This window comes from Vidua macroura, chromosome 2, assembly GCF_024509145.1.
Source record: "Vidua macroura isolate BioBank_ID:100142 chromosome 2, ASM2450914v1, whole genome shotgun sequence".
NCBI lineage: Eukaryota > Metazoa > Chordata > Aves > Passeriformes > Viduidae > Vidua > Vidua macroura.
In genome coordinates, this window is record NC_071572.1 from 70,817,343 (window position 1) to 70,829,895 (window position 12,553).

At 46.8% G+C, this 12,553-nt stretch overlaps 1 protein-coding gene across 1 annotated transcript in view; it reads right to left on the reverse strand.

The window, feature by feature from the left end:
• Positions 1 to 2,048: 2,048 nt before the first annotated feature.
• The window catches only part of CASQ2 (calsequestrin 2), a 36,995-nt gene continuing 26,490 nt past the window's right edge, over positions 2,049 to 12,553 (reverse strand). The window contains exons 8-11 of the mRNA XM_053969674.1: positions 10,562 to 10,616; positions 9,819 to 9,919; positions 9,366 to 9,440; positions 2,049 to 5,632 (exon numbers count right to left, since the gene is read on the reverse strand). Of these exons, the coding sequence (XP_053825649.1) occupies positions 5,426 to 5,632; positions 9,366 to 9,440; positions 9,819 to 9,919; positions 10,562 to 10,616 (438 nt within the window). The 3' untranslated portion in view covers positions 2,049 to 5,425. The remainder of the gene's footprint in view (positions 5,633 to 9,365; positions 9,441 to 9,818; positions 9,920 to 10,561; positions 10,617 to 12,553) is intronic.

A 12,553-nucleotide genomic window follows, 5' to 3' on the forward strand; every position in this document is an offset into this window, starting at 1 on the left:
TGTCCCTCCTCATGTTCACAGCTATGGGGATCCAGCACAGGTTTGTGGCAGTGCTGTGAGGGAGGCTGCTGTCTCCCTGAGCTGGGGAAGGGGCAGTAGGGGCAGGGAAGGGCTCTGTCCTTCAGTGACCCTCGTTACCATATGCTGTGGAGATGGGTTGAGAAGAAAGAAGGAAGGAAGATGGGCTACATAGAAATGGAGAGAAAAAATAAATTCAGTCAGAAGAATAGTATATCAAGAGGCATGAAAAGAAGGTGGAAAAGCTGCCTTCTTGTTTTCCATAGCATTAAGGGACAATGCCCTTTGAGTGCTTTGCTGATCCCCTTTATCACAGGGCCTTGGCAAGAGAAAGCAGGGGGCGAGGCACCGGAAGGATCTTTGCTTCCATCCCAAAGGCAGTTTGTAATCTGATTCCTGAAATGGGTCTTCAAGCTGCAAGGAAGCTCTGTAGGTTTTTTTTGGTTTTTTTTTTTTTTGTTTTTTTTTTGTTTTTTTTTGTTTTTTTTTTTTTTTTTTTTTTTTTTTTGTTTTGTTTTGGTTTTTTTTTTGTTTTTTTTTTTTTTTGGTTGTTTTTTTTTTTTTTTGTTTGGTTTGGTTTGGTTTGGTTTGGTTTGTATTTTTTTTTTTCCTTTAAACAGCTTAGCACCTTTTAAACCTGGCGGAGTGTTCTGGGAGCTGGGCCAAGACTCTGCCCTGGGCCCCACCCCATAGCCCCCATTGTCATGAGATGTCATTTTCTGCCAAAAAGGAGTGAGAGTCATCCCACGGCTGTCCCCCAGGGGTACTGACCAGCTAAGGGCTGCCTTGCTAGAGGTCAGTGGTACAAGGGAGTGGGGAGATGACAGGGGATGCTGCAGTGCAGTGGGTTGACCCAGAGTCTTGGGTCCCAGGTAGGACACGGTCCTGCTGGCACAGCCTCATTGCCGAGGTCAGTTATCTGTCCTGCTGTGCTCTGCTCTTTCCAATTTCTAGCAGCTGGTCTTGCACTGTGTGGCATGGATGTACCTGGGGTGTGGAAGCAGCCAGGAGGCAGTGAGCTTTGCCTCAGAGGGCTGGGGTGCTTCTTGCCTTTTTCCCATCCTTCTCTTCAGTCCCCCAAGTTCAGGCATCAGTGTGCAACTGGCTGCATGTGGGGCTTCCTCAAAGTCAAAGCTTTGCTGCAGTGGAGAGGAATCCAGATGCAATGTTAGCCTCTTTTCACAAGACTGTAAGTCAGTGGCAGCTGGGAAATTATATGTTCCTGTCTAATTAATTATTTTCCAGGGAATAAAAGGCAATGTTTTCTGTTTGGTCTCTGTAATGAATCCATCATTTCTTTAGGTATGACAGACACGGAGAAGCAGCCGGTGTCCTTGGCTCTGTGTTCATGTTGGTGTCTGGCTGAGTAGCTTCGTTCTGGGACAGGAAGCAGCTGAGATCTCTGGTTTCACTATGGGGCTGTTCCTTTCCCAAAGGAGACAGGAGACTCATCACTCCTCAGAAACATCACAAAAACTGCTAACCCTGGAAACATGGAGTAATCTGCGATTTCCAGAGTGCCTCCTTTGTCCTTTCCTCCTGCAGCTGTTTCCCAAATGGTTGACATAAACTCTGAGCACTTTTGGGTTCACAGAGCCTCTACATCAGCAACTGCTGCAAAGGCAGAAACTTTCTCCTCCATGCTGCAGTGTGCTGCTCCTGATGGGTTTCATTCTCCCTTGATTGTTGCCTATGAGCAGCATAGGCTGTGCTGTGGTACAGCACCCTAAACAAACCCCTCCAGCCCTGTGTCTGGGGACTGGGAGGAGGTGCTTCACAACTTGGTGTTCTTGCCACATATAACGTGTTAGAAGGATTTTCACTGTCACTGGGGAGAGATAAGACCAGGTTTTGGAGTACTTTGGGTATTAACTTGACAGTAGTGGGCTAATGGTCAGACTCAATGATCTTAGGGGTCTTCTCCAACCAAAATGATTGAATGATTCTTTGAAGAAACTGATCAGCTTGAAGCACTCATGGTTGGATGAGGGCAAAATACAATTCCTATATTTATCTGTATAAAGACCTGTTTAATATGTCTAGTTAACATGCTGGAGCCAAAGAACTATTTGTGCAGAGAGATGTGCTTGTTAAGCACTCAGTGCTGCCCACGTACACAAACTTGTATTTTTTAAATAAAGGGATTTTTTGAAGGTTCCTCATCCAAATGTACTGCCTGTTTCAGTGTATAGTGGGCAGAGTTAGGTTGGCTTTGCTCCTCAGGGCCACCAGTGCCTTTCAATTGCCAGATGTTCCTACTTGTGATAGAGAAGCCCAGGAGCACCTGGGCCTGGGGTCCTGTGTGTCATCCCCATACCGCTGTCTTACCTGTCCCTGCAAGCAAAACACTCAAATTCAAGCTGCCCTCTCCTTCACAAGGGCCATTGTGTCCTTCAGCTGTTTGGTCATTAGGATCTTGGGGCAGACAAGGTGTTATAGTTAAATGGGAAAAGCTTTGCTGCCCGTCCATCCTCATTGCTGCAATCCTTCCTCGGCGGCAATGCTTTCCTAACTTTTTGTGTGATTGTCCTGAAAGCTGGTGATAAACAGTTCCTGTTTGTGGGCAAAGACAATGATGAGAACTTTAATGGCAGACCGAGAGAAGAGAGAAAGGGCAGCCCCATCCCTGGCACTATGAAGGAGTGGCAGCTGTAGGATTAGCTCTTTCCCTGCATAACTCAAGGGAAACACTTCATAAACCACTGGCACCACTCCCCAGTATGAGTTCAGCCTCTACACTTCTACATTATTTATTTCTTTCTTTTCCCCCTAGAGGTCTGTTGCACTGACGTGTTCAAGTGCCTGTGAAACACCTGTCCACTTTGAATCTGTCCCTAGTGCTGTCTGCAGGGTCTACCTATTCTGCCAGGGTAATCTGTGCCTCTCAGAGCATCTGGAGTGGGGCACTTCAGAACAGAGAGGCATCCACAGTGGGAGAGGAGCACACAGAAAGCACTCTGGCACTTGGCACGTCTGGAGATTGTGCCAGTTAGGAAAGGCAGTAGAGGAACCTTTTGTTATTCTTTGTGTTTGAAGTGACTGATGAGGAGGCACATGGGCAGTGCAGGCTGTTACCTTATGCAGGGTATGTGCATGTTTTGTTCCTGGGAATAGCCCAAAGGTAAAGGTAAGCTAGTTATTTTCTCAGGCCAGTAGCTGTCCCTTAATCACAGGCCAGGAGACTACCAGAGGGCTACTTCTGCCTCTTCTTGCTCCTTACCAGTGTGGATGAATGAGACCATGAGTCCTGCTTGCTCCCTCTCTGAGCTGGGATTCTCCAGCAAACCTTGAGGAAAAAGCAGAAGGAGAGTGCTGGGCACTCTGTCAACCAGCAGAGAGTAGGGTGTGAGTGGAAGAGAGGAGGACACCTCCATGCTGAGTGCATACTGAATTTCAAGACTTTTGAAAGTTTTTATCATCCCAGAGCAACCAGTTGATTGTTCTCCCTGAACAAACTTCGTTCATCTTCTAGGCAACCATAAGGAAGCATGGAAGAGCAAATGGTTGACCTGGGGACTTTGCTGCCTTGTCTATTCTTCTAACAATCTGTATCTGAAAAGCACATGCTGAGGGTTTGATGCTCAGCAAGGAATTAACTTGGTCTACAGTCATCTACCATGTTAGCACAGTATTCATTCAAGTGCATAGAGACAAAGAGAAATCCAGCTATGGTGTTGTTCATAGTGGTATTTTCCAGCAAGGGGATATGGCACACATGGGAACATATCAATACTTCAGCTTTTTTATACCAGTAGTTTCAAATTTCTATTTCAGCTAATGTAGAGAGAGGGAGTAAAAGAAACTGATCAACAGGCAGGAAAAAAAAATCTATAAAATCTTGCTTTGCAGTTCATCTGATAAAGGAAATATATAGTGTGTAAACCTTGTTTGTCATCAGGCTGATTCACATTTGTGTAACTCTGATTCTTCTGTCCCTCACACTGTTATTTCCCCTCACATCATGTACCTCTGTCCTAAGCCAGTATAAGGATGGTCAGAACAATGTTTTTTGTTTGTAGCAAGAGAGGAGATGTGTACACTACCTATGCTAGCAACTCTGAACAACTGGAGAACATCTTTATAAATGTATTTATAAAGATAACACCATCTCTGAACTCTCCATTCATTGCACTATTGCCAAACATAAGAAGCTAAGACAATTGAAATCTGCCAGCATGAGAAAGCAGGGAGACCTAATGCTGCCACAGTGACCTGCACATGGATGGTGCTGCACTCGCCAGGACCGTGGGACGGACCCTTGGCTTTGTGAGTGACCCCCTTGACTGGTACCCTGAACTCCTTCTCAGCCTGAGTCAAAAGAGGCTTCTTACATGGGATATCTGAGTCTCTAGGCAGGGAGTAACTGTGCAACTGAATACTCAAAAGCCAAACAGCTTGAATCCCTCTGCTGCTCACACCCCAATGCAACTCATCCACTATCTAATATGTTTAGATGGATCTGTTCCCTCCTGGCATCTCGATCATGGAGAAGATGCTACATGGGCTTTGGGTGAAGAGTCAGCAAAAGCTGGAAGGTTATGGGGAATAGGAATACTTCAGGGTGGGCCCCTGTGGATGTTTCCATTGGCTTGGCTCAGTGCCATGATCTTCAGTGGTTTGGACTCACATTGGGCTCCGAGCTGGACCAGCCTGTCCAGCAGTTCAGGAACTCATGAGCTTTGTGTCTCATATCAGGGCCCCTGCACTGACTTCAGCTGTGGCCTGAGCTTTCAAGAAGCAAGAGGTTCAGACAGGGGACCTGGTGTTTGGTTTTGCATTGCACTGCCAGACAAGAATATCCTGTCATTATGTGGAATCACTGAAAACTTTAATAGCATCCCTAAAACCTCCCTCCCCTCCCAAAGCATTTTTCTGGCTCTTAGCATATTAGGGAGTAGCTACAGACTCCCACAGCACAACTTGCAGGATTGAGTGGTCTTGGCAGAGTAGTTGCAAAGGGCATTGTGTTTAATAAAAGTTAAGGTTTTCCCTATGTCTTGAAGTGAGATTTGGTCTTTGGATGTTAAGTGCTGGGCTGATGAACACAGAAAATACAAACTGGTTCCCTGCGTCCCTCTGGCAGCAAGCAGGCAGGCACTTTTCTCCTGCCCTGGGACACTCGGGGCAGATTCCCTGCAGATTCCTACTGTCCTTACTAGTGAGGCATGATTTGCAGCGGTGCTGGGTGCCTGCAGGTGCTGCCCTCAGCAGGGGCAGTCCCGGTGGCTCAGCACCGCTGGGAATCAGGCGAGGGGGTCCCGGCAAGGGCGAGGGCAGGGGGAGCAGAGCCGGGGAAAAAGAGGAGCAGCGGTGCTTGCTGATGCTCAAACATAGGTCTTCCAATGAGGGGACCTGCCGCAGGGCCAGGGCTCTTGGGCCCCACAAGTCAAACTGCACAAAGTCACAGTTAGTCGTCATCATCATCATCATCGTCGTCGTCGTCATCATCGTCGTCGTCATCATCATCGTCGTCATCATCATCATCGTCATCTTCATCGTCGTCATCATCTTCGGTATTTATCTTCCCAGAAAGCACGTCCTCTATCCAGTCCTCCAGCTCCTCGGCTGTGGGCAGGTCGTCATCATCTCTGATGTCCATCCAGACGCTGTCAGCCTGTGGGGACAGGTGATGAGGGGTTAGCTGCCCTCAAGGACACAGGGAAGAGGCGGGACACAGCTATTGGTGGGGTGAGGGCTGGAGCAGGCTGGGATGCAGGGCATTGGCTCCCTCTTTCTACAGCCTGTGGGCAGGATCAGCCAGAGCGTCTCTCTGCTCATGCATTGGGATCCCCACTTCTCCATGGAGTGCTGCTGTGTCTGACCAGGGGCTGTGGGGCTGGTCAGCAGGTTTATGGAAGTGGGTGGTGCTGTGTGCCCTGATGAGATGTGTGCCTGCTGCCAATACCTGTGAACAGGAGCCCACCCGATGCATTCCCCACCCTATATGGATGGCTCTGTAAACTCCAAGTCTACATAAAGAGGTATCAAAGAGACCTCTGCCAGCACGTGCTGCATCACCCCAGTTTGCAGGACATCACAGTGGTTCCCTCCTTCTGTCCAGAATCCTTCTAGGACCTCCTCCTTGGAGCCTTCACAACCCCCTGTCAGCACTCTTTCTCCCCAGCCTCTTTTACAATCACCTTTGCCTCAGGACCTTGCTCTGGACTCTCCGTGTGTGATAATGGTTCCTGCTCTTGGAACACCCTTCCCTTAGATCATCTCAGCCATTCTCCCGTGCACACCATGGATCTCAGCTGAAGAGTGGTGAGAAACACCAATGCCCTGGACTGCAGGTGCCCATGCTCTTTCCCTCCAGCTGTCTGCATTACTTCCATAAACCAAAAGGGATGGGAGAATTCAGTAAGAATACAATGACGAATTTGTGACTGTTACCCAGGGACAGCAAGACTATTTGGTCTCTGACGTCTGGAAATGAAAGTTTTTCTCTATGCTTTGCTATAGTTTCCTCGGGTAAATGCCTGGGTAAGCCCCTTTCTGTTCACTGTCTCCCCTCCATAAAACAGAATCAGCCTCCTGTTTTGCAGAGGCGCTGTGAGGTTATCTCAGTCAGCATTTGATGTTGCAGAAGCAACTCCACATATCAGAAGACAACTACCAGCTTTTGCAAATGCATCCAAGTTCTTTCCCTGTCTGTGGTATTTAATTCTCTTTGATTTATGGCTTGCTAAAAAGCCAGACCAATTTCTGCTCAGGGAAAGTTGTGTCTCCCATACAATATTTTCCTCCTAAATCACCAAAACTGCAATAAAAAAAGAACCCTGGAGAGGCATGCAGTCCTTGCTTCACTCAAATGTTAATGTCCCTAACCTCAGGACTGTTAATGTGGAAAAAAGTGACACTTTTAAATAATAGGAAGAGGAGTGGCTCCATTTCACCTCAAGAAGGTGCTGTGCAAATAAAGCAGTGATATTTTGCAGGGCATCATGGCCCTTGTCCTGAGCCATGGTCACCACAATGTGATGAGCCAGCTGGGGCTGCTGGGAGCTCTGGTGTTTGCATTGGCAGGTTTTTACAGAAGTGATGGGGTCACGAGGGTTATGTCCACTGAAGCCAACAGCAGTGTTTATTTTCACTCTGTTGTGTAAGTCCCACTTTGTACCTGTGTAACTTGGCTGAATGCAGTGATGTAACACTGAAATAACAAAATGAGCTCAATGTTTGTTTTAGATATCACCTGCCAACCATTTAAGAACTTTCTTAAATCTCTCTCAAGAAATAAAAAAAAAGGACTTAAGAGGAATGAAATAAAACCTGCAAATACTGTAATCAACAACCTGAAACATTTACTATATCAAGGCCAGATAATGCATGAGTTTTTACAGGTCTCTTGGTGACTGCTGAATAATAAGGCATATATGTTCTTACCTAATTCTGCTTTCTGTATTATTCTCATGCCACTGATAATCCTACTTACATGAACTTCTATTGATTGCTGTTTAATGTAGCTTTGATGTGACTTAAACATGACTAGTCACAGTAAATATAATAAAGGGAGATACTGAATTAAGTGCTAATATTAAGGGCATAAGACTGGAAGACTTGGGCTCTCTTTCTGGCTTGTCCATTCATTTCTCTCATGGTCTTAGGTGACAGGTGCTATTTTGGCCCTTTTTCCTTTTGTCTCTCCCTTAACAATTCTGCTAAGAAGCATTAACTCACTGGGTCTTCACTCTCTAGGTGTCTGCCCCATGGTCTGGTGGAGTACTGCTCTATTACAGGCAAATAGCTCACATGCAGCCAGGGCTGAAACTGCTCCCTGACTCCCAAGTCAGCCTCTCAATGGGATGAACTCAGTAGGATGAACAAGATTCAGGGGCTCTGCTTTCTTCACGACACCATTGCTTTGCCTTCCACGTCATGTCTCCCGTGTTACAGCCTTGCAGCATCTTGTAACAGGAGGCACAACCATCCAGTACAGCCTTGTTGTCCCTCTTCTTCTGAGGCAATACAGGAGAGAGGATGTGGAGGTTGGAAGCAAGGTCAGTGTTGAGCCAAACCAGCACCCAGCCCTACACATTTGTCCCAGTTTTGAGTCCCTCTCTGCTCTCTTCTGATGAAACATCAAGTTCACTTAGGACTCAAATTTCCAACATGAAGTCAAGCACCAATTTACAAACACTTCTGTGGTGGAGAGATTTCTGCTTCCAGAGACACTTACATACTCACACGGGTTCATTTTAAAAAGACTAAAACAAACACCCAGCACTTAAACATTAAAAATAAAGTAAGGTAATAGTTGAGGCAGGAGCATGCTGCATTACGGGCTCTCTGATCATTTGGACCGTTGTTGTCAGAAAGAGGAAAGAATGGTTTCTCTCTGTCAGGGCTGTCTCATTGCACTCAGCAGCTCTCCTGAGATCTCTAATGGTGAGGGTCAGATGGGTCCCTCTCCCACCTGCCTTAAAAGTTCACAGTGTATGGGCAACTTGAGATCAGTCCCGTGGCTTTCTGGCTTGAAGGCAACCACAGTGAAAACACTAGCTGTTGTCCCAATAGCACAGCTGTGGGTGCTGTTGCTCCCTCAGCTGTGCCAAAGTAGCACCTGCCCCTGCAGGTCTCCCTCTGCAGCTGCTGCCTGTGGGATGGTGTGGAAACCTTCACTGCCACCAGGTGTGGGGCAGGCAGGTCTCCTCTTCCCACCCAAATTCCACAAGCACTACCTGCACAGCAGTGGCTGAAGGGGAGGAGGGCCTGGATGAGCCCCAGTGTACTCTCCTTACGGCAGCAGGATCCCTTGATTACCAGTTTATGCTGTACTTCTGTTAAAGCTGTGTATTTATTTAGCTTTTTTCAAGCTGTGCAGTTTCTCCCTGTCATCTGCTGGGGACAATCTTTCCCTCCTACACTCAAGCTGTGCCCTTTTGCTTCTGTAGAAAATAACAACCTCATTTTACTCCTTTTCTCTTCCCCTAAGCATGGCTTTCTTTTCCCCCTACACACACTTTTTCTCCACAAAGCCACCCATGCTGTCGGAGCAGGGAATGGACAAAGGTGAGTGCTGTGAGTCAGGGTGGAAATGCAAGACCTTGAAATCAAAACTGGGCAAAGCCCTGAATCCCAGGCCACAGAGGCTGATACTGTCCCCAGCAGATGTGGTTTGTGTGTGATTTGGCAGCAGAAACACACTGAGACTAAAGCCCTCAAGCCAGATATCAGAGGTGTTATAAACCCTGTGGCATGTGGGAAGGGTGAGGTCTTCATATTTTTTCCCTGTTCTACCTGCACTTAACAGCAGAAATCCCACTGATTCCAGTGTCCCTCAGGACCCAACCTTTCCAGCACCCTAATTTTGGGATCACTGGATTTTCTGGGCACGTGCTACTCACGTCCGTGACGTTCACCACCCCGATCTGTGGTCTGAACAGGTCGATCTTGAAGGTCTTCTCCCAGTAAGTGATGAGCTGCAGGAGTGAGACACAAGGCTTAGTCAGGGGTGTTTGCAAGGCCCCGTTGCATTAGTTCAGTCAGCTGGGCTGGGGAGTGAGGAATGTGCATCCATGTGTGCAAGGGAGAGAGGAGAGACAAGCTTGGGCTGCCACACATGGCAAAGGAAAGTGCCGAATCCAGAGGTGTTCCCAAGACAATGCCTTCTTGGGAGGCAGACCCAAACAAGCAGCTTTCAGGGGATGCCTGTGGTCCTGTATCCCATCCTTCCCTATCCTAGATTCCCAGGGGCAATTCCTGCACTTGTGTGTGCACATGCACACCGCCACACACTCCCTCATGCCCATCCCATCCATGAGTTAAACCAAGAAAGGCAAAGAGCCTCTGCCACTCACCAAAGGAAAGTCGTCAGGGTCAATCCAGACAATGCTCAGGTCGGGATTATCGGTGTTGTCCCTGGCAACCTGCTTCAGGATTTCCAGGAACTCAAAACCATCTGAAATGATATATGAACCACTGCAACTCTCCTGCAAATGCACAGGCACTTTTTTTTTTTTGCTTCTGGGGTTTCCAGCTTCCCTGGCTCCCCTATGCACACAGGAGTTGTTTATAATTCTCATTAAAATGCTGTCTCCCAGCACTTTCTTTTGATAATAAGGCTTTTAATTTCAAGCATCCTCCTCGGGTATTGAAATTAGTTACACATGAATTAAGCCCCATAATCCTTCCGTGGAGTGGAACAATGTCACTATTTTCTTGTGGTGAGGAGGAACTGAGCCCCCAAGAGGCCAAAGCTTTCCAATTTGCTGATGGCTCTGAGAAGCACCGATGCCATGGCTTTTCAGGAGTTGGTGGCTTTGTGTTTCCCACATGCCTATCCCACACCCAGCCCTCAGCACTCTCCCAGAGCTGCACAGGAAGATGGATGCAGAGTTAGGGAGCAAATTCTGGTACTGGGGCGGAGGGAATGATGTTTTTTTTTTCCCAGGCAATCATCCATTTCTATCCAAAATTTGAGTCCTGGCTAGCACACCTGCTAGCATAAGCACCAGGAGGTGTTTACAATGCAAACAAAGCATATGAAAATACACTTTCTTGAAGGATGGAGAGTCACACAAGGAAGAAAATGGACTCCTACCTGGGTCATCTTCTTCAGCAAAAGCTACGATGTGAATACCCTCCATGTCATCCTCCTGGAAACAACACAGCTATTACTGATGGGCCAGGAAGGGAGGACAGAGTCTGGGTGGTTGCTGGAGATAGGAGCAGTAGGATGCCTTCAAAAAGGACAATTACAAAGGGAGGCTTGCCTAGAGCCCCACTGAGAAACCAGAAATGGGAGCTGATGTCAGGCTGACTCATGAAGGTATTTAGTGCTGAAGGGGTAGTTTGGGTAGTGTTGCTGAAACTCTTCAAATAAAAATTAGGTGGTCACCATTATGGCAAGGGAGCTTCTGATGATGTGAGGCAAAAGCTTCTTTGCAGAAAAGGTCAAGGGCTCTCTAGGATGAGAATAGAGGTTCCCCCTTCATGCCTGAGGCCACCTACCCTCATTAATTTTCAGCTCCCAGGGGATGGTTTGCAAGGAAACAAATATCTGCCACCATGTTCAACTCCAAAACATGCTCCTTTGGGGCCAGCAAAGGAGGTTTTCTCACAATATGAGAGGCAAGGTGGTTCATTTGGGCTCCTATTTGAAGGTGAAGGGTCTCTGCTTTAGGTGAGGGCCTCTGTGAGCAGTGAGAAAAATTGAGTGGGGGGCTCATTTCAGGGCTCCAATGAGCGGAGGACAGAAATTACAGTCTCGTGGATTACTTTTCTCCATGAAACATGTGAGTAATGGTATTGGCATAGGCCAATGGATCTGCTGGCCAGTTCATTATCTGCCCGCTATGAATGTCATCTCTGAATTATCCCATGGATCAGTTTCGCCTTCCTCACCCGCTGTCGGTCCCAGATTCTATTTCAATTGGTTTTAATGCAAGAAAAAAATTCCCATCTAAATGCTAATTTCTTTTCCCTTCCGAGACCAGAGGTGACAAAGCCACTATCAAATAGTGAAAGGAAAAAGGCCCTGAAAGATTAAGTGGAAAACATTATCTTTAAAAACAATAGCGGATGCTCAGCCTTTGTGGACGTCTTCAGGGAATATGTTTTCACCGGGACATTCCAGGCAGATTTATTGGGATTCAGACCACTTACAGCTGGCAAAATTTACACTGTTGCTTTTTCTTCATATTCACCAGCAGCATTGTCAGACAGCAAAATAAAAAGTATATAACTATATGCCATATATAATTACATGTATCTACTGATATAATGCAGCTCTATTCTGGCCTACAAGGCAGCAAACAAAACTGGACTAACTCCCGTGAAGGCAGTGAAGAACTGGCAGTGAGATCAGAATCCAGCCCCCTGTCTTCTGTAGTTATGAGCCCACTGCTTGTAGCAGAGGCAAGCTCTGTATTCCCAGGTTGCTGGTTGAGCAAGCATCCCACCACTGGGAATTCACACTTTTCATGAGGCTATTTTAGAGTGTGGTCAGTATGAAAGTGAAACCACTGCACGTGTAATTTGGGTCTCACTGAAGCGCCATTAAAAACCTTGGAGGGGCTCTGGTGGATCTTGGAAGCTGTTTTCTATACAGAATTTGTATTTCAAAACAAAATGAAAAGCTATTGTGCCTAAGTGACTCATAACTCCTGGTTCAGTTTTATTACCTCTTGCCTTGCTGTATTAAAGACTCCCAAGGTTTTTGCAACTTTGGAGTCCCGTGGCATTTCATGTTACACAGCCAAGAAGGGGACATCTAAATGCTATTATAAATGTGTCAAGTCTTTTGGAAGAATGACTGCATCTTCCTTTGTGTCTGTAAAGCACCTGTTCAGCTTTGTTTTTCAGCATTCCTCTGGCACTTGAGAGCCCCTGACTAGCTTTCAACACCATACTCACTCACAGCAAAGGGATAATTTGTTATACACAATTTTTCTTTCATTTTCACCCTTCTCTTCCCCACCCGTGAAGACCCCGAGAGTCCTCTGTGCGTCATATCCTGGTTAGTTCTTCACAGTTGCTGATTTGCATCTTGTTTGTACTGTGAGAAGTGCAGTCAATGCACGATCTGCTTTGA